This window comes from Chiloscyllium punctatum, chromosome 4, assembly GCF_047496795.1.
Source record: "Chiloscyllium punctatum isolate Juve2018m chromosome 4, sChiPun1.3, whole genome shotgun sequence".
Lineage (NCBI taxonomy): Eukaryota > Metazoa > Chordata > Chondrichthyes > Orectolobiformes > Hemiscylliidae > Chiloscyllium > Chiloscyllium punctatum.
The window spans coordinates 57,629,426-57,656,187 of record NC_092742.1 but is presented as its reverse complement, the minus strand read 5'-3'; the positions used below and the strand labels follow the sequence as shown (position 1 = coordinate 57,656,187).

The 26,762-nt window shown below is 40.1% G+C and overlaps 1 protein-coding gene across 6 annotated transcripts in view; it reads right to left on the bottom strand.

The window, feature by feature from the left end:
• kiaa0586 (KIAA0586 ortholog) overlaps positions 1-26,762 on the bottom strand; it is a 521,487-nt gene that overhangs the window by 468,137 nt on the left and 26,588 nt on the right. For all 6 annotated transcript variants that reach the window (XM_072568823.1, XM_072568824.1, XM_072568825.1 and 3 more), the window contains exons 4-5: positions 21,947-22,013; positions 8,335-8,515 (exon numbers count right to left, since the gene is read on the bottom strand). In XM_072568823.1, the coding sequence (XP_072424924.1) occupies positions 8,335-8,515; positions 21,947-22,013 (248 nt within the window). The remainder of the gene's footprint in view (positions 1-8,334; positions 8,516-21,946; positions 22,014-26,762) is intronic.

The window sequence follows — 26,762 nt, the reverse complement described above, 5'->3', positions numbered from 1 at the left end:
CTGGTTCAAAGATTGGCACTGGAAAAATGTGTTTCATTATTTTGCAGCGCTGATACCAGTACTGTTTTAAGAGGGAGCTGCGTCACTCCGACAGCTTTCACATGAAACACACTTGGGAAATTGTACAAGAGTTGTTGAGGGCTTTCAGCTGAATAGTAGGGGTGAGTGATTAGGATTCACATGAGGGGAGACTTGCAAAGTTCAAGGCAAAGTACAAAGCAGTACTGCAGAGAAATGATACATCTAATAATACCTAGAGTGTATCAGGAAGGGACAGACTGAAGAAATTAGTGCATTAGATTAAAAAGGCCAAAACATTTGACAATATAGCATCAGAACTAAAGGCTTCTCTTTTGCTCCTAAAATACTCTCAACACTCATGAAATGAATGACTAATAGCACAAATATAAATGAGCATAATATGTGCTACATATTATTTCATATGTTTCATGACAACTAACAGGAATTATAGTCTTAAGTGTTGAAAATGGGGTCATCTAGTGGAGAAAATAGTAAAAACAACCACAATACAAATATAACTCTAATTTAAAGTTTGGGTTTGTAATATTTATAGATGGCCTTGTGTTTATTTTGTATAGTCAGAGTTGAGAGTGATAAAAACAATGAATGATCCTTGGAACTGAACAAACAAGTTTGGGGAAAAAAGGCCAATTAAATTGATTAAAAACGGAAGTTATTCATATGAGTTACAGAATCAAAGAGTTGTGTTGAATCTAAAATAACTAATTTACATTGATGCTTAAGACATGTAAGTGACGCTATTGGAAATAGCAATTCAAGATGGAGCTTTATGTTAGAAGGCTCTGCTATTTAATTTATCTCTCTTGGTTTGCTGACAGAGGCAAGCAGTTCAGTGTGGGATCAGATAGAGGTAGTTACAGAATTGGTTTCAAGCAGGCTTTTTGACAGATTTACTGATTGGGGAGAGCCAAAGGAAATTAATTTTAATGTGTGTCAAGTAAGCAGAGAAAACACAAACATAACATCAAATGTGTGTGATGAGCTCAGTTTGAAATTCATGACAAATAAAGAAGCTGAAATATTTGCTCATTTGAAGCTGGAGCAAATAATCTGTAGTCGTTGTCACAGTCATGCGGCATTAATCAATCAGCTAAAATCGTGAGCTTGTAAAGGACTGCATGGAGGCTATGGGGACAGACAAGAAAAAGCAGTCTATGCATACCTAAAACGTTATGACAAAGAGCTGACTAATCCACAATTCTGAGGTCTATCAAGAGGATCGCTTAACCAAAAGATGGATCCTCACACATTGTATACTATGAGAAAGGTGGCATGCTGAAGACAAGTAAATTCCAGACAACTGCAATATATTTTTGGGCTGGTCCTTAAAAGAAACGACAGAAATTTCAAGATTTCAAAACATAAGTGAATACTTCAGGGTAAATAACAAGTAGAATTGAGTTTATAACACAAGTTATTAAAAGCTACAGTGTTAATTCAATGGTGTTCACTTTGTTTAACTTCTCTTATGTACAATACTGTTTGTTTTGTTTAAAAGCATGAAATCTGTCAGTTAATAATAACATCATCAGATTTTTCTTTAAATGTTAATAGCGCGTAACAGGACTCGAACATAGGGCAGCTATTACAGAGACATGGTTTCAAACCGACTCGGGTTGACACATGAATATTCAAGGGTGCTTGACACAACAGAGGATGGTAAGAAAGCTCATGGAATTTAAGTAGTTCTGTTAATCGAGGATGAGATCAGTACAATATTGATAAAGGATGCTGTTTCAGAAGCTTAAGATGGGAATCAATTTGGGTGGAAATAATAAATGACAAAGAAATTAAGTAAATGGCAATAGTGGATTATAGGTCCCGAACAGCAGTTACACAAAGTATTCATCAAAATAGGTACTGCAATAACCATAGGTCACTTGACATCAATTGGATAAATTGTATTGGCAATGTAGCCTGGACGATGAGTTCATACAATGGATGTGAAATAGTTTCTTCGAAAAATATGTTCTTGAACATAACAGGGACTAGTTAGTGTTTAAACCTGGCAATGTGTATTAAAATCAGACTAATTAAAGACCCATAATAATGAAAACTCTTGGAAGTGTCATCATAATACAAGGAATTTTATAATCCAGATCAACAGTGAGAAATGTGCCTCAAACTAACATATTCAAACTAAAATGGTCAAGAAAAAGAAGGAAACATATCAGGTATAGACCGCAAAGATGGAATGATTCCTCAGAAGAGCATAAAGGCAATAGGAGTATACTTAAGAGGGAAATTGGAGGGCAAAAAGGGGACATAAGATGGCTTTGGCTGGAATCGCAAGAGATGGGGAGATACTAAATTTTGCATCAGTGTTTATTGTGGAAGATGGAGGACGTTTGGAAATAAATAGCGACATGTTGAAAAATGTCCACATTAGAGAGGACAACGTGCTGGATGGCTTAAAATGCATAAAGACAGATAAATCCCTGGGACCTGATATATGTACCCTAGAACTCTGTGGGAAGTGAGGCAAGTGACTGCTGGGCCCCTTGCTGAGCTGTTTGTATCATGAATAACCACAGGTGAGATGTTGGAAGACTGAAGGTTGACGAACGTGGCGCCACTATTTAAGAAAGGTAGTAAGGAAAAGCCAGGGAACTATAGACCAGCGAGTAAATCCTGTTGCACGGGATTTCCATGTATTTAGAAAGGCAAGGACTGAGCTTTCTGCTTGGGAAGTTGTATCGCACTAATTTAATTGAGTTTTTTGATAACAAGTAACAAAGAGAATTGAGGAGGTCAGAGCAGTGGACATGATCTATATGGACTTCAGTAAGGTGCTTGACAAGGTTCATCATGGTAGACTGATTAGCAAGGTTAGGTCAAATGGAATACAGGGAAAACTAGCTATATGGATACAGTACTGACTCGGAGATAGAAGGCAAGAGGCTTTTCAGCCTTGGAGGCATATGATCAGTGGTGTGCCACAAGGATAAGTGATGGCTCCACTGCTTTTTGTCATTTATATAAATGATTTGGATATGAACATAGGAGGTATGGTTAGCAAGTTTGCAGACATCAAAACTGGAGGCAAAGGAGGTTACCTCAGAGTACAACAGGATCTTGATCAGATGGGCCAGTGGGCCGAGGAGTGGCAAATGGAGTTTAATTCAGATAAATTTAACATGTTACATTCTGGTAAGGCAAATCAGGGCAGGACTTATACATTTAATGGCAAGGTCCTAGGGGATGTTGCTGAACAAAAGGAGTCCTTGGAGTCACACACAGATGGGATAGTGAAGACGGCATTTGGTGTGCTTGCCTTTATTGGTCAGTGCATTACATATGGGAGTTGGGTGGTCATGTTGTGGCTGTACAGGACATTAGTTCGAGCACTTTTGGAAAACTGCATGCAAAACTGGTCTCCACGGTATATGAAGGACATTGTGAAACTTGAAAAGGGTTCAGAAAAGATTTACAAGGATGTTGCCAAAGTTAAAAGGGTTTGAGCTACAAAGGAAGGCTGAATATGCTGGGGCTATTTTTCCTTGAGCATCAGAGGCTGAGGGGCTGATCTTTTAGAGGTTTATAATATCACAAGGGACATGGATAGGGTAAAGAGACAAGGTCTTTTCCCAAGGTTGGAGGAGTCCAGAACCAGAGGGCATAGGTTTAAGGTGAGAGGAGAAAGATTTAAAAGGGACCTAATGAGCAATCTTTTCACACAGAGGGTAGTGAATTTATGAAATGGGCTACCAGAGGAAGTAGTGGAGACTGGTAAAATTACAAAATTTAAAAGGCATCTGGATAGCTATATGAATAGGAAGAGTTTAGAGGGATATGGGTAAATGTTGGCAAATGGGACTAGATTAATCGAAGATATCTGGTTGGCATGGATGAGTTGGACTGAAGAGTCTGTTCCTATATATCTCTATGACTTTATGACTCTGAATAACAAGGGTAATGAAGGAGGAATTGGCTCAAGTGAAGTGGTAAAAAGTTTAAAACACAAAACCAACAGCAAGAGTACCAGCAGCAAACATGAAGGAGATATACCAGAATACTCAAAAATGATATACTCCATTGAAAAAGAGACTTTACCAGAAGAATACACAAACTGTGGCTAATTAATCAAGTAAAGAATGCCATCAAATTGAAAGAAAAGGCATACAATGCTGCAAAAATTAGTGGTAGGTCAGATGATTGGCCAAGTTTTAGAAATGAGTAAAGGATGACAATTTTTTTAAAAAAAAGGAGAAATTGGAGAATAAGAAAAGAACTAGCAAGAAATATAAAAACAGGCAATTAAAGCTTCTACAAATATCTAATAAGGAAAACAGTCATTAAAGCTACAGGGAAGATTGAGAACCTAATAATGGAGAACGGGAAAATGGCAGAGGCTTTGAGCAAGTATTTTGGATCAATCTACACACATGAAAACACAAAAAGGATCCAAGAGTAGAAGACAATCAATAGCAAAGGGAGGAAAGAATCTAAAATAATAATCACTGGAAAAAAAGTATTAGGAAAGCTAATAGCACTGTAGACTGACAAGCCCCCTAGAGCTTAGTGCGGGTATCCTTGCACTTTAAAAGAAGTGGTTGCAGAGATAGAAGATGCATTGATTGTAATCTTTCAAAATTCTTTAAATTCTAGCAAGGTCCTATCAGTTTAGAAAACCACAAATGTAACACCTCTGTTCAAGAAAGGAAGGACTCGGAAAGCTACAAAATAAATGCCAGTTAGCCAAATGTCTGTCATGAGTGGATTTTCTCATGAGGAAAAATTGAGCAGTTTAGATCTATACATAGCATTGTACAAAATGAGAAGTTATCAGAATGAAACACAAGATTCTGAGGGGGCTTGCCACAGTTGAGGATTTATCTCATGAGGGATTCTAGAATTAGAGAGAACAGTACCAAATAAGGGATCTCTGATTTAAGACATAACTCTTAAACGAGTGTCTCTTTCATGTTTGGAATTGTCTTCCACTCAGTGCAGTGGAGGCTGAGTCATTGAGTATATTCAAGGATGAAGTTGACAGATTATTGATTGACAAGGTACTCAAGGTTTATAGAGGCAAGCAGAGCTAAAGCCAAAGTCAGATTAGCTAGGAACACAGAGATACAGCATGACCTGAGGAACCAGATATCTTACTTCTCCTCCTGTTTCTTATGTTCTATCACAATAGCGCATAGTCCAAGTCACAATCAAAAGCAGCTCTTGAAAATGCATGCTTTATTAGTGACAAGAATAAACAAAATAAAACATTGTGGCAATGATTTCCCAAAGCAAAACAACCTAATTTAAGTCCTGTTCTATACGAATAGACAAAGAAGAGCAGTGCAGGAGAAAACCATCATCAGTTATATGTCTGACAAAAATCTATACTTCAGTTGATGTTATTAGAAGGGGTGAGAAGGCCCATGGGAGAAAACTGCAACGTACTTCTCCTCCCAAATGACTATTTCTGAACTTAGACACCTAAGCAGAAAGCCATTATATAACATCACACTTCTTGAGTTCACTATCAAAAATAGGGATGTAATGACCTTTCAGATCATATTTGATTTTACAACCAACTGTTGTAAACAAACTGCTCAAAATCAAGCTTCTTTGTTGAGTAATTTTGTATTTCCTCCTGTCTATCATTTGGACCTTGTAGTACCTGAGATTGTTTGATGATTTGAATAATTAATCTGCAATTGAACTGACAAATACTGTATGAACAGTCACGAGATGTCAAACAGCAGCTTGGGATCCTGAAAGCATCCAAGGAGGTTAAAGCCAGTGATAGCCTGGAAGACTGGGATAAATTCAGAACGACAAGACGTTGATAAAGACAGAGAAAATAAACGTCAAGGGCAACAAATGCGAGGAAGACAAAAACTGACAATAAGAGCCTGTTTGAATATATAAAAAAGGAAGAGAGAGGTTAAAGAAGAATAGACCCCTTGGAAAATGAATCTGGGGAGCAAGCTTTGAGGAAGAAGGAAATGGAACAGGAATTAAACAGATATTTTGCATCAGCATTTTATGGCATCAGATACTTTGAATATTACATTGGTACTAAAGAAAACACGGGAGAATTAAGTACCATCATTAAAGAAGTTGTTAGACAAACTAATGGGGCTAAAGCCCTTTGGCCCTGATAGCTTTAATGCCTGTCCCTAAATGCCCTCGAGAAGGTGGAGGTGACCTGCCTTCTTGAACTGTTGCACTCAATGTGCTGTAGATTGACCGACAATGCCGCCAGGGAGAAAATTCCAGGATTTTGACCCAGTGACACTGAAGCATCAGCGATATATTTCCAAGTCAGGATGGTGAGTGCCTTGCTGGTGGTGATGCTCCAATATGTTTGCTGCCCTTGTCCTTCTAGTCCTTCCATGGAACTAGTCATGGGTTTAGAAGATGTATCTAAGGATCTTTGGTGAATTTCTGCAGTGCATCTTGGAATGACCTTTCAGATCATATTTAATTTTACAACCAACTGTTGTATACAAACTGCTCAAAATCAAGCTTCTTTGTTGAGTAATTTTGTATTTCCTCCTGTCTATCATTTGGACCTTGTCGCACCATCAAACAATCTCAGGTGGTGAGTGTCGGTGGAGGGAGCGGGTGTGTGTGAATGTGGTGCCAAACAAGTAAGCTGCTTTATACTGGATAGTGTCATGATTCTTGAATATTGTTAGAGCTGCAATCATCCAGGCAAGTAGAGACTTTCAGAAAGTGCGTGACAAGATACCTTACAAAAAGTTAAGTCTTAAGAGCCCACAGTGCTGGAAATAGAATAGTGACATGGATAAAGAATTGGCTCATGGGTAGGAAAAGGCGAGTGGAGATAAAGGGTTCTTTTTCAGGCTGAACTGTGATCAGTAGGATTTCACAGGGATTTATAATGGGACCATAACTGTTTACAATATATATTAATAAGTTGGGAGGAAAGAGTGAATGCACTGTAGCCAAATTTGGAAACATTTGTGAAAAGGTTGGTTGCAAGAGGAATATAAACAGTTTACAGAGAGATGCCCGTTAAGTAAGCGGGCAAAAAGTTGCCAAATGGAGCACAATGTGGGAAAATATGAAGTTGTTCATTTTGGAAAGAAGAACAAAAGAACAGAATTTACATGGCGGACAAATGCAAAAAACTGCAAAGCAAAGAGATTTGGGGGTACTTGCACAGAAAGCTCGCACACTGGTGCATCAAGTAATCAGGAAGGCTAGTGAAATATTGGCCCTTACTTCAAGAGGGTTGGAGTAGAAAAGTAGGGAAATCTTACTACAACTATGGAAGGTGCTGGTGAGACCACATCTGGAGTACTGAGAGCAATTTTCACTGGAGACAGTTTAGAGAAGGTTCATGAGAATGACTCCCAGGACAGAGGGACTGACTTATGAGCAAAAACTAAACAGGTTGGGACTCAACTCATGAGCTTAGATGAATAAAGTGGTAATCTCACTGAAACATACAGGATTCTTAAAGGGACTTAACAAGATAAATACAGAGAGGATACTTTCCTTCATGGGAGAGCCTAGGACCAGAGGTCATAGACTTAAAATAAAGGGATAAAATAAGGGGATGAAGAGGAATTTCTTCTCTCAGATGTTTGAGTGTTTTTGGAACTAGTTGTCATGAGTTCCTGTGTGGACAGAGATCTTGTGTATATTAAGGCCGAGATAGATAGATTGTTGATCAATAGGGGAATCAAGGGTTACAGGGAAAGGGCAGGAAAATTGACATGAGCAATGCCAGATCAGCCATGATGCTATTGAATGGTGGAGCAGGCTCAAGGGGTTGAATGGTCTACTTCAGTTCCTATTTCTTATAGTCTTCTGGTCTAACTCAACATATTTGGAATTATTGATAAGGATCAAATTCTACCATTTATTAATAATGCAATGTGTTGCTAACATATAACACTGTTATGCCATAAACCCTTACTTAGTAAACAAAAGGAAGCAGAAAAGAAATGGAATGGTTATGGTATACTAACAGGATATCATTTGAACTTCTGCAGAATTATTGCCAGCCAAACAATTCTGACAAGATTGAAGAAAATTGATGCAATCACCAAATTCCACAATGACTGGATGGCTAAATCGTCTTGTGTTTGGGTCACGATCAAGACTATATTTGGCCATTTAACAAGTAGTATTTTTTATTAATGAAAATATTACTGTCAAATACTATTCAGTGATAGTTGCTTCCTCATAAAACTACCATTGTTAATATTAGCAATATGCTTCAGAAAACTTATCCCTAGTAAAATGACAGACTATATGCAATTCCTGACCACGCTATATGTATTGCTGAAAATATGACACACAGATTTCACCAACCTTAAGGAGAGGTGCAGTAGCAACAATGGCTGCTGCAGTGGCAGCTGCTGCAGTTGTGACAGAATTCAGATGGTGTTGGGTCTCTTCCTCATCACGTGTAAAAGAATCCAAGTCTGTGACAGAAGATTTGTGCAGAAGCTGTACTTTGACCTTCTTTCCTATTGGCCCTCTCTGCACCTTACTGTATTGGGGGGGAAAATAAAGCTTGAATTACACAAAATTACACAAAATTACACAGTATCTAATTTGCTTTTGCCTGTTTCTGGGATAATGTTACTGGCAAGACCGAACCAAGCGATCTCGAAAAGGTAGAATCTCTTGGATCTATTGCTACGGTCCACTATTTTTGCTACCACATCAACAAATCTTTAACATTCAGAAATAAAGATGCACAGTCATGTAATGGGAATATTTCTGCAACATATTAATGCACATTATATACACAAGAGTTATTACCTATTAACAACAGCCTAGAACAAGAAGTCAGCACTCCGACATCATTGACCACTTGCACACACTGAAACAGAAAGTTCATACAACTGACAACACGCTTGTGCCCATTGTTACTGCCACAGCTCAGCACCTCATCTGTCACACCACTTTCTATTTCACACCCAGCCCCTCATCACAATTGTTGCCCTCCTAACCACCTGTCACTGCCTCATTCCACACAGCATCTCACCACTTCCCTACCTGTTCAATTTATCATTCTCACCTACCACCACACTTCATTCAGGGGAAGCCGACCAGTGGGTGAATGTGGCAGGTAAGGGCTCAATGATTAGAAGTGGGCCATAGGAGGATCCACAAAAGAGGTAGCAAGTAGCAGGTGAGCACAATGGCTAGCACATTTATCTCAAAGACAGTTGGAATATAAAAGCAGCGATGTGCTTCTGAGACTTTATGAAGCTCTGGTTCAGCCCCATTTAGAATACTGTGTCCAATTTTGGGCCCCACAGCTCAAGGAGGGCATACGGATGATCCCTGGAATGGTAGGCCTAACATATGATGAACGGCTGAGGATCCTGGGTTTGTATACATTGGAGTTTAGAAGTTTGAGGGGAAATCTAATAGAAACTTACAAGATAATGCATGGCTTAGAAAGGGTGGACGCTGGGAAGTTGTTTCCATTACGTGGAGAGACTAGGACACATGGGCACAGCCTTAAAATTAGAGGGGTCAATTTAGAATGGAAATAATGAGACTTTTCCCCAGCCAGACAGTGGTGGGCCTGTGGAATTCATTGCCGATGAGCGCATCTTGATCTCGCAAGGATTTAAGGGTTACAGGGAGAGTGCTGGAAAGTGGAATTGAAACACCCATCAGCCATGATTAAATGGGGGAAGTGGACTAGAAGGGCCAAATGGCCTTGCTTCCACTCATATGTCTTATGGTCTAAATTGAAAATGAGTTGGGAGTGGGAAGCAATCAACCAAAAAGCATTGTTCTTTGATGCCAGTAGCTATTTGTGGCGATCACATTAGCTGTGGCTGGTGGGTGGTGTGTTGAAGTGTAGATAATAAGCAGTTTGAGCAGATAAAGAAAAAACAAAATTGGCTGAAGAAACTCAGCTAGTCTAATAGTATCTGTGGAAAGACAAACAATTCATATTTTAAGTTCAATATGACTTTTCCTCAGGACTCTTAACATGTAACTGGTATTTATGGTGTAAATCGAGCCAACATGAGTTTCTTCCAGTCTTAGGCAATATTAACAAACTCTTCCAGAAAACAGCTGATGAAATAGTTCACTAACCAGTCCAATCTGGTTGCTGTAGCTTCAGCTTCAAAAGAACATAAGTATATAAGTCCGGGAAAAGCTTGCAAATGAAGTCCAGATTGTAAGCACAATGAGCAAATACAAGCTTGGTGAGTGGGGAATTCATTGAAGGAAAGAAAGCAGCCTTCCTTTCTTCTACTTTCTGTACTCGCTGGGATGCTTGATATTTACTTTGGTGCACATAAGCTGTCTTCTCTTTTTATTTAATTCATTGTGAAGCTAAGGTATGGCAGCAAAGATCAGCTGAACGGAATGTATAGCCTGCAGAGTGGGAAATCATGATATACCTCATGTCCTCGGCAAACACATCTGTCGGAAGTCTTAGCAGCCGCACAAGTTTGAGCTCCAATTTTCCAAACTCAGGCAGGGGCTGGAGATATGCATGCAAGGTAGAGAACAATAAAGTAAGCAGGTTTCGACAGGTAATGACACAGTAATATGTTGGCAAGTAAAGAATCGAAGACCTTCAGGCAGTATAAGAGAACCGAGTAGATTGTGCAGAAGATCTCAGAGTAAGTCTCGTGAGGTAATATGTTTTTTTGTGTTGCATACAAGTGAGGGCAATGGTTTCTCAGTGGAATGCAGCAAAGGTTAAATCTGTGGCACCACAGGTGATTCAACTGGATAGTTGTGAAGAGAAGACTGGAAGTACAGAAGTAATAGGGTATTCACTAGTTAGGGGGATTGAAAGGTGTTTCTGTGGCAAGGGAAATGATGGCTGGGTAGTACTTTGTCTCCATTATACCAGCGTCAAGTATGTGATGGAGTGGCTACATGACATACTTCTGGAGGAGGTTGAACAGCTGGCAGTCAATGATCCACATTAGTATCAATGCCTTAGGTAGTGTGACAAAGCTGCTCCTTTAACAGGGTTGTTGTTCTTGATTTTTTTCAGCGAGGTTGTAAAAACACAGACTTCAAAATGTTGAAGTTGAAGGGGTTTAGGGCCAGTTTGATTATAGCTAACAGATACTGCCTCAGGCAGATGACTTTCACATTTAAAAAAGAACATGTACAATGAAAGGGAAGTGGCCAGTTCTCCTAGCCCAGCTTTTCTCTGGTTTGGTTTGGTTTGGTTTGGTTTGAGCACAGTAGAGTTGAAGGAGTTGCTGGACCCAAAGAAGCAGGTCCAGGCTGGTACTCTCTCTCTGACATCTCTCCTATAAGACCCTGTGTTTGATCTTACCTTTTGTGCAAAGGGCGTTTGTGGGGATTGTTGCAAGTATTTGGAATAGCATCATTAAGTTGGGATGATCTCTAGGTTATACTGGATTAGTGGTGCTGGAAGAGCACAGCAGTTCAGGCAGCATCCAACGAGCAGCGAAATCGACGTTTCGGGCAAAGGCCCTTCATCAGGAATAAAGGCAGTGAGCCTGAAGCATGGAGAGAGAAGCTAGAGGAGGGTGGGGGAGGTTGTTGGGTAGGTGAAGTTATTCATTTTTCTATTCTCTTTTTGCTAGATTACTTAGTGTGGAAACAGGCCCTTCGGCCCAACAAGTCCACACCAACCCGCCAAAGCTCAACCCACCCAGACCCATTCCCCTACATTTACCCCTTCACCTACCACTATGGGCAATTTAGCGTGGCTAATCCACCTAACCTGCACATTTTTGGATCGTGGGAGGAAACCGGAGCACCCGGAGGAAACCCACGCAGACACAGGGAGAATGTGCAAACTCCACACAGAGAGTCACCTGAGGCGGAAACTGAACCCGGGTCTCTGGTGCTGTGAGGCAGCAGTGCTAACCACTGTGCCACCGTGCCGCCCATTGTATTTCATTCAGTAATCTTGTAAATAAATTGTGTTTTGTTTAAAACCACGTGGTTTGACCAACTGCATCCCTTCTGGAATATCTGTGGTATATCTGCTAAAAACAACTAGCAAAGTTAGGGTCTGGGCCACTTTCTTAAAATGTGAAGGGGATCTGGCCTGGTCCATAATAGATTGGGAACTTGTCTGGGATTTCTTCTAAAGTCCCAATTCAGAATTAAGGTTGTTGAACTCGAAGACAGAGTGTGGTGGGTGTGCATGTATTTTGTTCCCAAGTTAAATTCAGTTGGTTTGAACAGTGCTTGGGATAGCAATTGCTTTCAGTCACCAAGAGTTGTCTGGGAGTGGAAGAAGTGACTTTGGGGGTTTTGCAAAAGGTGATTAAGGCCAAGCTGCTGCAATTAGCACATAAGCTACAGCTGGAGCAGCCTCCTTCCATGAGGAAAGAGGAGATAATTACAGCAATAGCTCAGCATTTAAATTTGCTGGAAATACCACCATAATCTTTAGAGATGGCTAAAATTCAATTGAAGATGAAGCAACTTGAATTAGAAGACAACGAAAGGGCAGCAAAAGTCAAACAGTTTGAATTACGATTCAAAGCAGAGGAAAGAGAGGAGAGAGACAAAGGGAAAGGGGAGGGGGAAGAGAGAGAGAGATACAGAGAAGTGGGGGAGAGAGAGAGAAAATGGGTGGAGAGCGAGCGAAGGGGGGGAAAGAGAGAGAGAGAAGAAGAAAGAAAAGGGGGAGAGAGAGAGAGAGAGGGGAAGGGGGGAAGAGAGTGGAAGGGGGGGGAAAGAGAGGGAAAAGGGGGGGGAAAGAGAGGGAAAAGGGGGCAAAGAGAGGGAAAAGGGGGCAAAGAGAGGGAAAAGGGGGCAAAGAGAGGGAAAAGGGGGCAAAGAGAGGGAAAAGGGGGCAAAGAGAGGGAAAAGGGGGCAAAGAGAGGGAAAAGGGGGGGGAAAGAGAGGGAAAGGGGGCAAAGAGAGGGAAAGGGGGCAAAGAGAGGGAAAAGGGGGCAAAGAGAGGGAAAAGGGGGCAAAGAGAGGGAAAAGGGGGCAAAGAGAGGGAAAAGGGGGCAAAGAGAGGGAAAAGGGGGCAAAGAGAGGGAAAAGGGGGCAAAGAGAGGGAAAAGGGGGCAAAGAGAGGGAAAAGGGGGCAAAGAGAGGGAAAAGGGGGGGGGGGAAAGAGGAGTTTAAACTTCATTAATTGGCACTTAAGACAGGAAAGTCAGCTTAAAAGGATGGAGATAAAGGCTGAAGGTAAGCTTAGTGAGGGACAGAGTGAGGATGAGCTAACCCATGGTAGCCAAAGGCCTGGTGAGAAACTGTTTAAATATATTCAAGCATGCCTAATTTTGATGAGAAGGATATGGAAGCCTTTTTCATCTCATTTGAAAAAGGTGGTTAAACAAAAGCAGTGGCCAGTGCCCATGTGGATTTTGTTGATCCGAACAAAACTTGTAGGTAGAGTTGTGAGGTATTTGCATCACTATCAGAGGAGGTATCTGGGGAATATGAGGTGATGAAGAAAGCCATCTTAAGTGCATATGAGCTTGTGCCGGAAGCCTACAGACAATGTTTCAGGAATCTAAGGAGGGATCCTGGTCAAACCTATGTTGAGTTTTAAAGGATCAAACAAAGTAACTTGGATAGGTGGATAAGGGTATTACTCTTAGAGATACAATTATTCTGGAGGAATTCAAAGAATCACATCCTGAAGCACTGAAAAACCATGCAGAAGAGCAGAGAGTCAAAACAGCAAGATTAGCAGCTGAGATGGCTGATGATTATGGGTTGGTTCAAAAAACAAAGTTTGGCTTCCAAAATCAGTTACAAACCATGACAGATAGAAACTGGGGAAAGAGAAATCCTTGTGTGGAAAGAGAAATCCTGGTGAAGATCATAAGGCTAACTTAACAAAAGGTAAAGAGGAAACCCTTGAAGGAGAAAGAGAAGTTAAAACGTTCTGGTGTTTTCACCGCAATAAAGTAAGCCATATGAAATCAGTGTTGGTGTGTTAAGAAAAGCACTGGGAAGCCAGGTATAAGAAAACAAGATAAGCCAGTGAGTTTTGTTGGAGTGGTAACAGAAAGCACAGTGGAGGCTAGAAATGCACCAGAAGTATAACCTGGTCGGAGGGTTGGTTAAGAAGGAAGTTCCAGATCTTCTGATTATCTGCCAAATACCTACGAAGGTATGATTTACTCACATAGGCCAGGAGCAGCAGGTAAAGAGGTTACAATATTAAGTGATGCAGGATCCCTCGATCTGTGATGTTGAAACATGAGGAGATATGTACTTCTGAAGGACGATTGCCAGAAAAGGTACAAGAAATGGGAACTCACGGTGAGACAAGACATGTTCAATAAGGTTAGAGTCCCCAGTGAAGAGTGGAAAAGTCGTGGTAGGAGTACTGGAAAAACTCTCAGCTCCAGGAATATAATTTGTCCTTGCTAATCGTACAGCTGGTTCCCTGGTACAAGTGCTGCCTGTTGTGGTTGAAAAGCCAGTGGAAACTCAGGCATCTGAACTACTGCAGGAGACATACCCTGGTCACCAGTTGGAGCAGGAGAGATCAAAAGTGTACAGATAAGAAAGTTGAAGTGGAATTAGCAGAGACCCTGTTTGATCAGATGGTCGATACAAAGACACAGATGACACAGCAGACATCTTTAGCTCAGATAAATGAACTGAGTTACAGAAAGATGAAAATTTAAAGCAATTGTCTCAAAAGGTATACACAGAAAAAGCATCAGATTGCACCCCTAAATGGTATTATCTTAAAAATGATGTGTTAATGAGGAAATGGAGACCAAGACATATTCAAGCAGATGAGAAATGGGCAGAAGTTCATTAAGTCCTAATGTCAGTGAGTTATAGAAAGAAGGTGTTATGACTGGCACATGAGCTCCCACGAGAAGGTCATTTAAGAGTAAGAAAAACTTAAGCTAAAATATAAAAACATTTTTACTGGCCTGGACTGCACAAGGATGTAGTTGAATTTTGCCAGATATGTCATACATGTCAGGTAATTGGAAAACCCCAGGCAGTATTAAAACCTGCATCTTTAATATCTATTCCTGCATTTGAGGAATCTTTTACAAGAGTCTTAATTGATTGTGTAGGACTCCTACCGAAAACGAGAAGTGGAAATCAGAATTTGTTGTCAATAATGGATGTGTCTACTAGATTTCCAGAGGCCAATCCATTACGCAATATCACAGCTAAAAGGATTTTAGAGGGGTTACTCACATTTTTCACTAAATATGGACTACCCACAGAGATACAATCAGATCGAGGGTCATACTTCACATTGAAATTATCCAAAGGAAGTTATAGAATTAAACAGTACAAATCCAGAGTCGCAGGGAGTGCTAGAAAGGTGGCATCTGACATTAACGACCATTTTGAGGGCTTCTCGTCAAGACTATCCAGATGATTGGGATAAGGTGCTTTTTGCGACCAGAGATGCACCAAATCAATCGGCCAAATACAGTCCATTTGAATTAGGTTTTGGGCGTGAAGTGAGAGGACTGCTAAAATTGATTAACAACAAATTGGTAAGTCAGAATTCAGAGACAACATAGTTGGACTATATGTTAAACTTTAGGGAATGACAAGTAGAGTGGGGGAGTTGGCTCGGCAGCATTTAAAAGTATCACAGCATACAATGAAACAGCAAGCAGACAGGAAATCAAAAATTCACAATTTTGCAATTGGGGATAAAGTACTAGTGTTACTTCTAGTGATTGGTGAACCTTTAAAAGCAAGGTTTATTGGACCTTATCAAGTCAAAAGGAAATTCAGTGAGGTGAACTGTTTGATAAGGACTCCAGACAGAAAAAAATCTCACAGTGTGTGTAATGAGAATATGTTCGAACGGTATTTTGATAGGGAAGGAAAGCAAGAGAAGAATGTGTTATGAGTTACAACACAGAGGAAAGAACCAAGTTCAGAGGTTTCTAAATTGAACATTCCTCAAATTAAATTGGACAATGAGGAAGTTGTCAAAAATTAGTATAAATTATAGACTTACCTTCCAGACGAAAATTGAAATGACCTGGAAGAGTTATTACTATCACATGGGGAGATATGCGGAAATAAACAGGAAAGGACAAACATAATTCTGCATGTTTTTATTCTGATTAAGCAATGTCCTTATAGGCATAACCCTCTAAAGTTTGCACAGGTTCAAAAGGAGATTAAACGTATGCTCCAAGATGACATAAATCGAAGTGAGTTACAGTGACTGGAGCTAACCCAAAGTAATAGTGGCAAATCCAGATGGTACCCAATGGTTGTGTGTAGACTATCACAAAGTCAATGCAGTTACAAAGACTGATACATATCTGATTCTTTGTTTGGAAGACTATGTTGACAAGGTGGGACAAGCAACTTGTATTTCTAAGTTAGATTTGCTCAAAGGATAATGGCAGGTATCTTTGTCAGAAAGAGCAAAGACGAGTTCAACTTTCGTAACATCAAATGGACTATATCAGTTTAAATTCAGGCCATTTGGTATGAAAAATGTGCCAACCACATTTCAGAGACTAACCAATAAGGTCATTGCCAAAGTACCTGGCGATTTTTAGTCACACGCGGAATGAACGTTTGCAAAATTTATCAGACTTGTTCAATCGACTTCAGAAGGCAAGCTTGGTGATAAACCTGGCTATAAGTGAATTTGCCAAAGCCCAAATCACCTTCCCGAGCCATGTTATTGAACAAGGACAAATGGCCCCATGGAATGCAAAAGCAAAAGAGAATTCAAGAGTTTCCCATGCCATCAACAAAAAGATTCCTGGAATTGAGTGATTGGGAGACTGGGGTGGTGGGGGGGGGGGAGAGGTAGATGGGAAGGCAATATATGTGGATGCAGGTGGGGTTGATGGTGATAGGTCGGCGCGGAGGGGGGAGTGGATAAGATGGGAAGGAAGATTGACAGTTCAAGACAGGGATGCAGAATTCTATGGTCAGATCTAGGATGAGGTGGGGGATGGGAGATTAGAAAACTTGTGAAACCGACATTGATGCCTTGTGGTTGGAGGATCCCAACGTGGAAGAGGAGGTATTCTTCCTGCAGGCATTGGGTGGCTCAGATTTGGTGGTGTAGTAGGCCCAAGACTTGCATGTCCTTGGTGGTGAGAGAGGGGAAGTTGAAGTGGTTAGCCAGGGAGCAGTGGGGTTATTTGGTGCATGCGTCCGAGAGATGTTCTCTGAAACATTCTGCAAGTTGGCGTACTGTCTCCCCAATGTAGAGGAGACCACATCGAGAGCAACGGACACAGGAGATGAGGTGTTTGCATGTTCAAGTCCTGGGCCTCCACCACTGCCACATCCTAACCATCTGACACCTGGAGGAAGAATGCCTCATCTTTTGCCTTGAGAACCTCCAACCACATGGCATCAACGTCGATTTCACCAGTTTCCTCATCTCCCTCCCCATGATTCCAGATCGAACCCTGCAATTCGGCACTGCCCTCTTGAACTGTCCTACCTTTCCATCTTCCTTCCAACCATTCCAGTCCATCCTCCGCTCCAACCAATCACCATCACACCCCCACCTGCATCTACCTATCATCTTCCCAGCTGCCCTCCCCCCCCCCCCCCAAATCCCCCCATCCTCATCTCTCAGCACATACCACCCACATTCCTGATGAAGGGCTTTTGCCCAAAACGTTGATTCTCCTGCTGCTCGGATGCTGCCTGACCTGAAACAGAATATAGTTGTGCATGTTTGCATGTTTCTCGTCAATGTAACATATATGTGCGTTGCAGAGTACTAACAGTTTCAGATTAAGGGATTTTAAAATGAATATCTTTGGGTATTGATGGTGCTTTTTATTCAAGGGAGGAGGTGGAACGATGCTGCTCTTTTAACAGGGTTATGTTGTTATTGTTTTCTTCCCCCCAAGAGAGGTCGTAAAAGACACACACCCCCCAAAAAGTCTAAGTTCAATGGTTTTATAGCCAGTTTGATTATAGCAAACAGATATTGTGGGCAAAAGCTTAAGTATTTTTAAAAGAAACACTTGTACAATGAAAGGGGAGCGGCCAGTTCTCTCAGCTCAGCTTTCCTCTGGTTTGGTTTGGTTTGGTTTGGTTTTAGCACAGTCGTGTTCTGAAGCTGCTGGACCCAAACAAGCAGGTTCAGACTGGTACTCTCCCTCAGACTTGTCTCCTGTAACACCTTGTGTTTGATTTTACCTTTTGTGCAATGGGGTGGGGATTGTTGCAAGTATTTGAAACAGCAATAAATTGGGATGATCTGGTGTGTTGTCAGATAGGTTAAGTTATTCATTTTTCTATTGTCTTTTGTTTGCGTTTCATTCGGTAATCTTGTATATAAATTCTGTTTTCTTTAAAACTGCATGATTTGACCAACTGTATCCCTTCTGGAATGTCTGTGTTGCTTAAGACAACTAACAAACTTAGGGTCAGGGCCACTTCTTTTCAAATGTTTTGGAGGGGTTTTGCCTCAGATAGGAAAGGTATTAGGAGTTGAAAGCAGATTTTAGGGAGGAGGTTAGAAAATAGAGCCTCAAAGGCAATGATCTCAGGATTATTCCAAGTCCCATTTGCAAGTAAACATCAGAAATATTAGACTTAACTGATGGAATGTGAGACTAGAGAACTGGAGTACAAGGAAGGGCATTAGATTTCTGAGACTCGGGAGGAGTTCTGGGTTTGACCTGTACAAGATGTATCTCCAGCCCATGCTCGAGGTTGGAAACTTGGAACTCAAGGTTGTGAAGCTGCTAACACTTCTTACAGGCTTGTTTGTCAAGGACACGTGGTACATCATGACTTCCCACACCACAGGCACACGTTTAGCTGATCCATCCTGCCATACCTTAGCTTTATAAATAAATTATAACGAAAAGAGAAGAAGACAGCTTATCTGTATCAAAGTAAAAATCAAGTAGTGGACAGTGCAAACAGTAGAAGAAAGTTCCTTTCTTCAGTGAACAGGTTGCATCTTAATATGTCCTGGACTAATCTTAGAAGGGAGATTTGCAAGTGCTGTTGATGAGGGTTTAAACCAGCCTGACAATGGTATGGAAACCAGAGAGGAACCTCACACAGGAGGTAAGCAAAACTGAAATACAAAAGTAGTAAGCAAAACTGGAAAATAGACAGTGCAAAAACAAACATCAAATAAAATCAGAATTAAGATTAATAATAAAATAATCAGAATTAAAGGCACTTCATCCAAATTCATTTAGCATTTCAATAAAAGTTGATGATTTGAAGGCATAAATTGAGGTACTTGTTTATGATTGAACTGCCACTAAAGTATGACCAGTATTGGAAATGGTGTATCCAAGAACATTCATTATTTAAAAAGAATAGACAAAAAGAAAAAGAAAATGATGAGCATCTTTTTCAGAGACAAGATGAGCATGTTAAGAAAGAGGATCAAATGATCAAGAAATATGATCAGTTTGGGTGGCGTTAAGAAACAGCAGGGGTCAGCAAATATTGGTGGGAATTGTTCAATAAACCACAAAACAATAATGGCAATGTTGGGCATAATATAACTCAGGAAATCAGATGCATGTAATGTGGTAATGCAACAATAATAAAGTAATTTCAAATTTGCAAACAGACTTGGTAGACCTAATCAGCAATAAGCCATAGAAGGTGAATTCCTGGAGTGTCCACCAGCTGGATTTCTAGAGCAATGCACTGGAAAAACAAATTAGGAATCAGGCTATTTTGATTTGTTGTAAAGTCGTCTTTGGAAAATAATGATTATAATATAATAGAATTTCACAACAAGTTTAAATGTGATATTTTTCATTCTGTAAATAGGGTCCTAAATTTGAACAGAAGGAAATTAATAAGATAAGGAATTAATAATGGATTGGGCAAGTCCAGTAAGTGATTTCAGAGTAGATAGACAATAGCTGGCATTTAAAGGAGGAGTAAATGATTTACAAGAAATATTCATGCCTCCAAAACAAATACCCAGACAGAAATGAATAGAAATAATCTCTGGTTTAAAAAAAAGTTGAATATTAGATTAGGTCAAAGGAAATAATTTAGAGGGATGCTAGAAAAAGTAGTAAGGCTAAGGAATGAGAACAGTTTAAAACCCAGCAAAGAATAATCAAGAGATTGACTAAAGAAAGGGAAATGAGAATATGATTGCAAGCGAACAAAAAACATTACATTGAAGAACTGCAAGAGCTTCTTTTGAAAGGGAAATATTGCTCGGAAATATGTAGGTTTTTTTATATATGGAGACAAGAGCATTTATCGTGGAGAACATAGATGAAAACTAATTGTTTAGTTTCTATGTTCATGGAATAAGATATATAAAATCTCCCAGAAATATTCGGCAATGAAGTGAAACTGAAGAACTGAAAGAAATTAGTATTACTAACGAACTTGAAAATTTAAAACAATTGAAGAGTGATAAATTTTATGTAGCAGATGAGCTACGTCTCAGAGTACTAAAGAATGAGAGTAGAAAAATAGCATATGCACAAGTGGTTATCTTGCAAAATTCCATAGATTCTGGGAGGTTTCCTGCAGACTGCAAAATGGCAAAAGTAACCCTGCTATTTTAGAAGGGGTGGGGAAGAGGGAGAAAGAAGAACTACAAAACTGTTAGATTGATGTCGTTAGTGGGGAAGACACCAGAATCCACCATAAATGATGCAGTCATTAGATGCTTATAACATAATCGTAGTGTTGGGCAAAATCAATTTCAATTTCATTAATCAATTTATGTTTGACAAGCCTGTTGGTGTCTTTTCAGGATATTATTAGAAACATGTATCAAGGACCTGATGTAGTGTACATGGACTTTCAAAAGCCTTATAATAAAAAGGCCTCATGTAGTGGTCAGTAAACAAAATTAGAACAGTAGATTTGGGAACAATGTATTAGTATAGATTGAGAACTGGTTAACAGACAGAAAGCAGAAAGTAGCAAGAAACAAGTCATTCTCCGAATGGAATACCACAAGGATCAGTGCAAGGCTCACAGCTCCTCAATCCACATCAATGATTTGCATGTGGGAACAATTTACAATGGTTCCAAGATTAGTGATGACAGAATCAGGTGGGAGTACAAAGGAAAGAGAAAAATGCAAGGAGGCTTTCAAGGGGACCTGGACAAGCCAGGCAATGGGCAGGTGGAATTTAATGTAACCAAGAACCAAATTATTCTCTTTGGTAGAAAAATAGAAAGGCAGAATGGGTTTCAAATGGTGAAAGGCTCTGAATGTTCTTGTTCATGAATCATTGCAGGTACAATAATCAATAAGGAAGATGATTAGAAAGTAAAGAGAACAGAATCTCAATTATAAATGTGAATATTCCTCAGAGCCTACTGGAAGCTATTTTCAATAACCAGAATCAAGCAAACCAAACAAGATACGATCCCATTTACTACATCTGTTACTGCAACTCATTTACTTTTCCCTAGTTTATCCCTTAAAGGCATCTCTCTGTCTGTCTGAGTGGGGATTAGAATCAAAGAAGATTGGGTTTAAATCACAAATATTAATTAGATTACCTTCTGATGAAGGGTCACTGGACCTGAAACATCAACTCTGCTTTTACTCCACAGATGCTGCCAGACCTGAGTTTCTTCAGCAATTTCTTATTTTGTTTCAGATTTCAAGCATTCACAGTTCTTCGTTAATTTTATTCAATTACCTTGCTTAACTTTGCTCTGCAAATGCTATTGTATTATTAACAAACTGTAACTCTTTTATTTAAGCCATAAACTTGGTATCAGATTTGTTAGTCAAGAAGTCTGTTTAAGAACTATTAGGGGAATTTTGAGGCTCATGGAGTATTAAATTTTACTGTGTTGTAAATACAGGAAGGGCGAAGCTAATTCGATTTGGTTGTCTCCGTGTTGTAACAATGTGGTTAAGTACAGTGAGCCAGCACTTCCAAAGCAAAGGAAAATAATTTACCTTTTACACAAAAGTTCTCTTTTTTTTTCTCAACCCAAAAGGTACATTTCTGAGATTATGTATTGATTTTTGTTTGTTCCACTCAGAAATAGTACAAGATATTAAAATAGCTACCAAACAACGTACCTCTTAACAATAGCTTTCTTTGCTTCTTTCTGTCCTTTGGTATAATGGGAAATCAAAACATCATCTCCTACATAATGAGAATTCAGATTACAATTTTACCATTGCAAGTCACATAGCATAATTAATCCAAGACAACCACAAATGCCTTTATACAGAACATCTTTCTACCATGCTTGTGTCAGCTAACTTGGAGGTTTGAGAAACGGAAGTGGTCCTCCCTCTATTTATCTGTATACTTGTAAGGTGTGGAGAATACTTACCTCTCCAGGATTTTATTAAACCTCTATAAGTTAAATAGACCCAATCCTACCATCCCATAAGACCATAACACATAGGAGCAGAAGTTAGGCCATTCAGCCCATCGAGTCTGCTCCACTATTCAATCATGGCTGATATGTTTCTCAGGAGAAATTGAGGACGGCAGATTCTGGAGATAAAAATCGAAGCATGTCATGCTGGCAAAGCACAGCAGACCAGGCAGTATCCGAGGAGCTGGAGAAACTGACCAGCTGTGCTTTTCTAGTACCACACTCTTGGAAACTGATCAGTTTCTCATCTCCATTCTCCCACCTCCTCCCCGTAACCCTTGATCCCCTTGACAATCATGAACCTATCTCAGTCTTAAATACACTCAATGGCCTTGCCTCCACAGCCTTCTGTGGCAATGAATTCCCATAGATTCATCATTCTCTGGCTGAAGAAGTTTCTCCTCATCTCCATTCTAAAAGGTCTTCACTTTGCACTAAGGCTGTGCCCTCAGGTCCCAGTCTGTTCTACCAATGGAAACATTTTCCCAACATCCACTCCTTCCAGGCCATTCAGTATTCTGTATGTTTCAATCAGATCTCTCCTCATCATGCTAAACTCCATCAAGTATAAACCCAGAGTCCTCAAATTTTCCTCACGTTAAGCTTTTCATTCCTGGGACCATTTTCATGAACATCCTCTGAACGTAGTCTAAGGCCAATACATTCTTCCTGAGATATGGAGTGCAAAATACCACACAATACTCCAAATGTGGTCTGACCAGAACCTGATGGAGCCTCAGAAGTACATCCCTGCTTGCATATTCAAGTCCTCTCAAAATAAATGTCAACATTATATTTGCTTTTCAACCTACAAGTTTAGCTTGAGATAATCCTGGACTAGAACTCCCAAGTCTCTTTGCACTTCAGACTTCTGAATTTTCTCCCCATTCAGAAATAGCCCATGCCTCTATTCTTCCTACCAAAGTGCATAACTTCACACTTTCCCTTCATGTACTCCATCTGTCACTTCTTTGTCCACTCTCCTCACCTGTCCAAATTCCTTCTGCAGCTCCCTCCCCACCCCGCCTCCTGTGCTTCTACCTATCTTTGTATCATCTGCACACTTAGCAAGAATGCCCTCAGTTCTTTTATCCAGATCGTTAGTACAGAAAGTGAAAGGTTATGGTCCCAACACTGAGCTTTGCAGAACACCATTTGTGACTGGTTGCAAAGCTGAGGAGGACCCTTTTAGCCTCACTCTCTGCTTCCTGCCAGACAGCCAAGCTTCTATCCAGGCTAGTAATTTGCTTCTGATACCATGAGCCCTTATCTTACACAGTTGCCTCCTGTGTGGCAACTTAACAAAGGCTTTCTTGAAATCCAGGTAGATAATATCCATTTGTTCTCCTTGGTCTAACCTGTTTGTTACTTCTTCAAAGAATTCTAGCAGATTTATCAGGCATCACCTCCCTTTGATGAAACCAGGCTGAATTTGTCCTATTTTACCATACACTTCCAAGTATTCAGAAATCTCACCCTTCACAATGGATTTCAGGATCTTACCCCCGACCAAGGTCTGTAATTTTCCATCTTTTGATTTACTCACTTTTTAAACAGGGGTGTCACGTTTGCAATTTTCCAGTCCTCTGGGACTCTACCTGATTCTATTGATTCCTGAAAGATCACCACTAATGCCTCCACTATCTCCTTTAGAACTCTGAGGTGTAGTCCATCTGGTCCAGGTGATTTATCCACCTTCAGGCCATTCAGTTTTTCTTGCACCTTCTCCTTATGATGGCCACCATACTCAGCTCTGGCCCCTTACGCTCTTGAATTTTTAGGATATTACTCTTGTCTTCCACGGTGAAGACAAACGCAAAGTAATTGTTCAGTTCCTCAGCCATTTCCTTGTTCCTGACTACGATCTCTCCAACATCATTTTCCAGTGGCTCAATGTCCACTTTTGCCTACCTTTTGCTCTTTATATATCCAAAGAAACTCTTACAGTCTTCCTTTATATTATTGGCTAGCTTACTTTCATATTTAATCTTCTCCCTCCTTATTTCTTTTTTCATTGTCCTCTACTGGTCTTTGAAAGCTTCCCAATCCTCCTGTTTCCCACTGTCATTCAGCACATTTTTTGCTTCTCTTTTGCTTCTATGCTATCCCTGGCTTCCTTTGTCAGCTATGTTGCCTCAACCCAATACCTACTACAGAGACAATCTAAAGTAGGACTCTCAATTACAAAGTTGGAAATGCATGACACCAACTGCATATTATAATTTGTTTCTTTCATAGTCAAGAACAACTCTTGCATCCTACCGGCTGGAATTAGAAAATAGTAGTCTTGCTCAGATGAAATTAGAAAACAACAATTTTGATTTAGATTTCTGATCTGGACATATTTGGGTGGGGTGGGGTTTGAGAGCTGGGGAGATGGACGGCTTGGCAGGATGGAGTCAGTGCCAGAACCATGGATTCAGGCCAGTATGTATTGGATAGGCAATGTCCAGGCCCGAGGGGTCATGCTGGTGGCTATGAGTCTGAGGGCTGAAGCTGACATCAAAGCAAAGGGAACTGGTCAGGGAGAGGGATCTGGGCTGCACAGAAGTAAGGGAAATTTGAGGTGACCACACATTTTGAGAGACAAAGAACATGTGCACACTCTACACCTGCTTTAACTCAACAAAATGTGTGACAGCTGGATCACTTTCCAAGCCAATACTTTGACTGGACTCAAACTGCAGAGTTTAAAATTTTACACAAAGCTCAGCAGTTAATTGTCAGTTGTCATGAACTGGTGCATTCTCTATGGCAACATCTCCACCAGAGTTCATTTGCCAACCAATCAACACTCCCCTCTCCCACATTATAAATGTCATTTTCCATTTATATTCATCTTCTCATCTATCCTGATGGGTACAAGACAAATAGCTTTGGCAGAAGGCGTCTTTTTTCAGCAAGGCTCAAGTTCTATACTACTAAATAACTATATTAATAGGTACCATTGTGGCAAATGAAATTCAATTTGGCTGATGTGAGATAATTTCTTTGTATACAGGTCAAACATACCAACATATTTTCCAAACAATGTGAAGCTAAGAACTGGAAGTAGAGACCACTTAAGGTGCGTTTACAGAAATAACTAAAAACAAAGCACAGGTACAAACAAACACTTGGGTGAAATCCTGGTCTTTTTGATAAGGAAACTCAAACCAAAAAAAGGTGTATTATAGTGATATAAAGCTTTTGTTAGGCTGCACCTGGAGTACTACATACACTTCTGGGCACCATACTACAGGAAAACATATTAGTTTTGAGGAAATGTAGAGCAGATTGACAGAACATTGATTGGGTGAAAGGGCAAAATTAGGGGACAGATTGCACAGTCTGGAAAAATGGCATTCCCCACCAACCCACCAGATCTGGATAATGAAGTACTGCTTAAAATGATTAAAGGATGTTGAAAAATAGAGAGAGAGAGCACAAAACAATCTTTTTCATATTTCCAAGTTTTTTTGTCTTGCACATATCAGGACAATTCATAAAAATACTAATGTAAAGGGAAAGCAATACTTTCATTGTGGTAGAAAGTGTTGTTTAGTGACAGAGAGAATCCAATAGAAGGGAGTATAACCTTGAGAGTTAGCATCCAGCTATTAATTAGAGTCAGCAAAGTCGTCAGCTCTCTGCCAACCTGCAGCAGGTAAAACAGACACTCTGGAAGGAGCAGTTACAAGTGAATTGGGGTTATCAGGGCCAATCAGGCAGGCCAGGCAACAGTCGAATGGAAAGAGAGAAGTTGATGAGGGCAAGTCAAACCACAGCTAATGTGGCACCCACAGTCTCTGCAGGACACTTCTTTGGGCCCAGAATAGTGGGCTCACCACTCAGTGGAAGGCACATTTCTGCTTAAAATATACGAATACCTTCAAGCTTTAATTGGCCTCTGGGCAGGAAAGGCATCCAAACCTGACATACCATTAGTTGGATGGCAAGGCAGTGAGAAGATATCAAGCACTCCATCTCCCACGTTCCTCATTATCTTACAGGCCCATCAATCTTCAAACCTGCCCTCAACCCTTTCTCAAAAGACTGGTAAAATTGAGCACACTTCTTCATTAACAGGTTAATTGACATATGTATTGTCCTCAAAAAGACTGCTGGTTCTAGATCAACTGAAAATTACAAATCAGACTGATGATTTTTAGTGAGGCAACATATTAAAGGTTAAAGCTACGTGATGAGTAAACAAAATAAAGATATAAATGAGAAAAAAAGGTTCAAGGGGCTGAACAATTTACTCTTGTCCCTATACTTCTAGTTTCAAAATTAAACAAACATTGCTCTGTAGCCACTATCATATGTAAAAGCACAAAATTCATCGATTATAACAGAAACTAAGTTTATCATCTGCTCTTAAAATTGCATTTCTGGTGGGATTTGCATAAAGCAACATTTATACCAATCATAACTAAACTTCTTGCGTGCCTATTTTGCTCTATTAACTGAAAGAGGACACACATTTTAAACTGAGTGACTGTAAACCTTGAATCTATTTCACATAT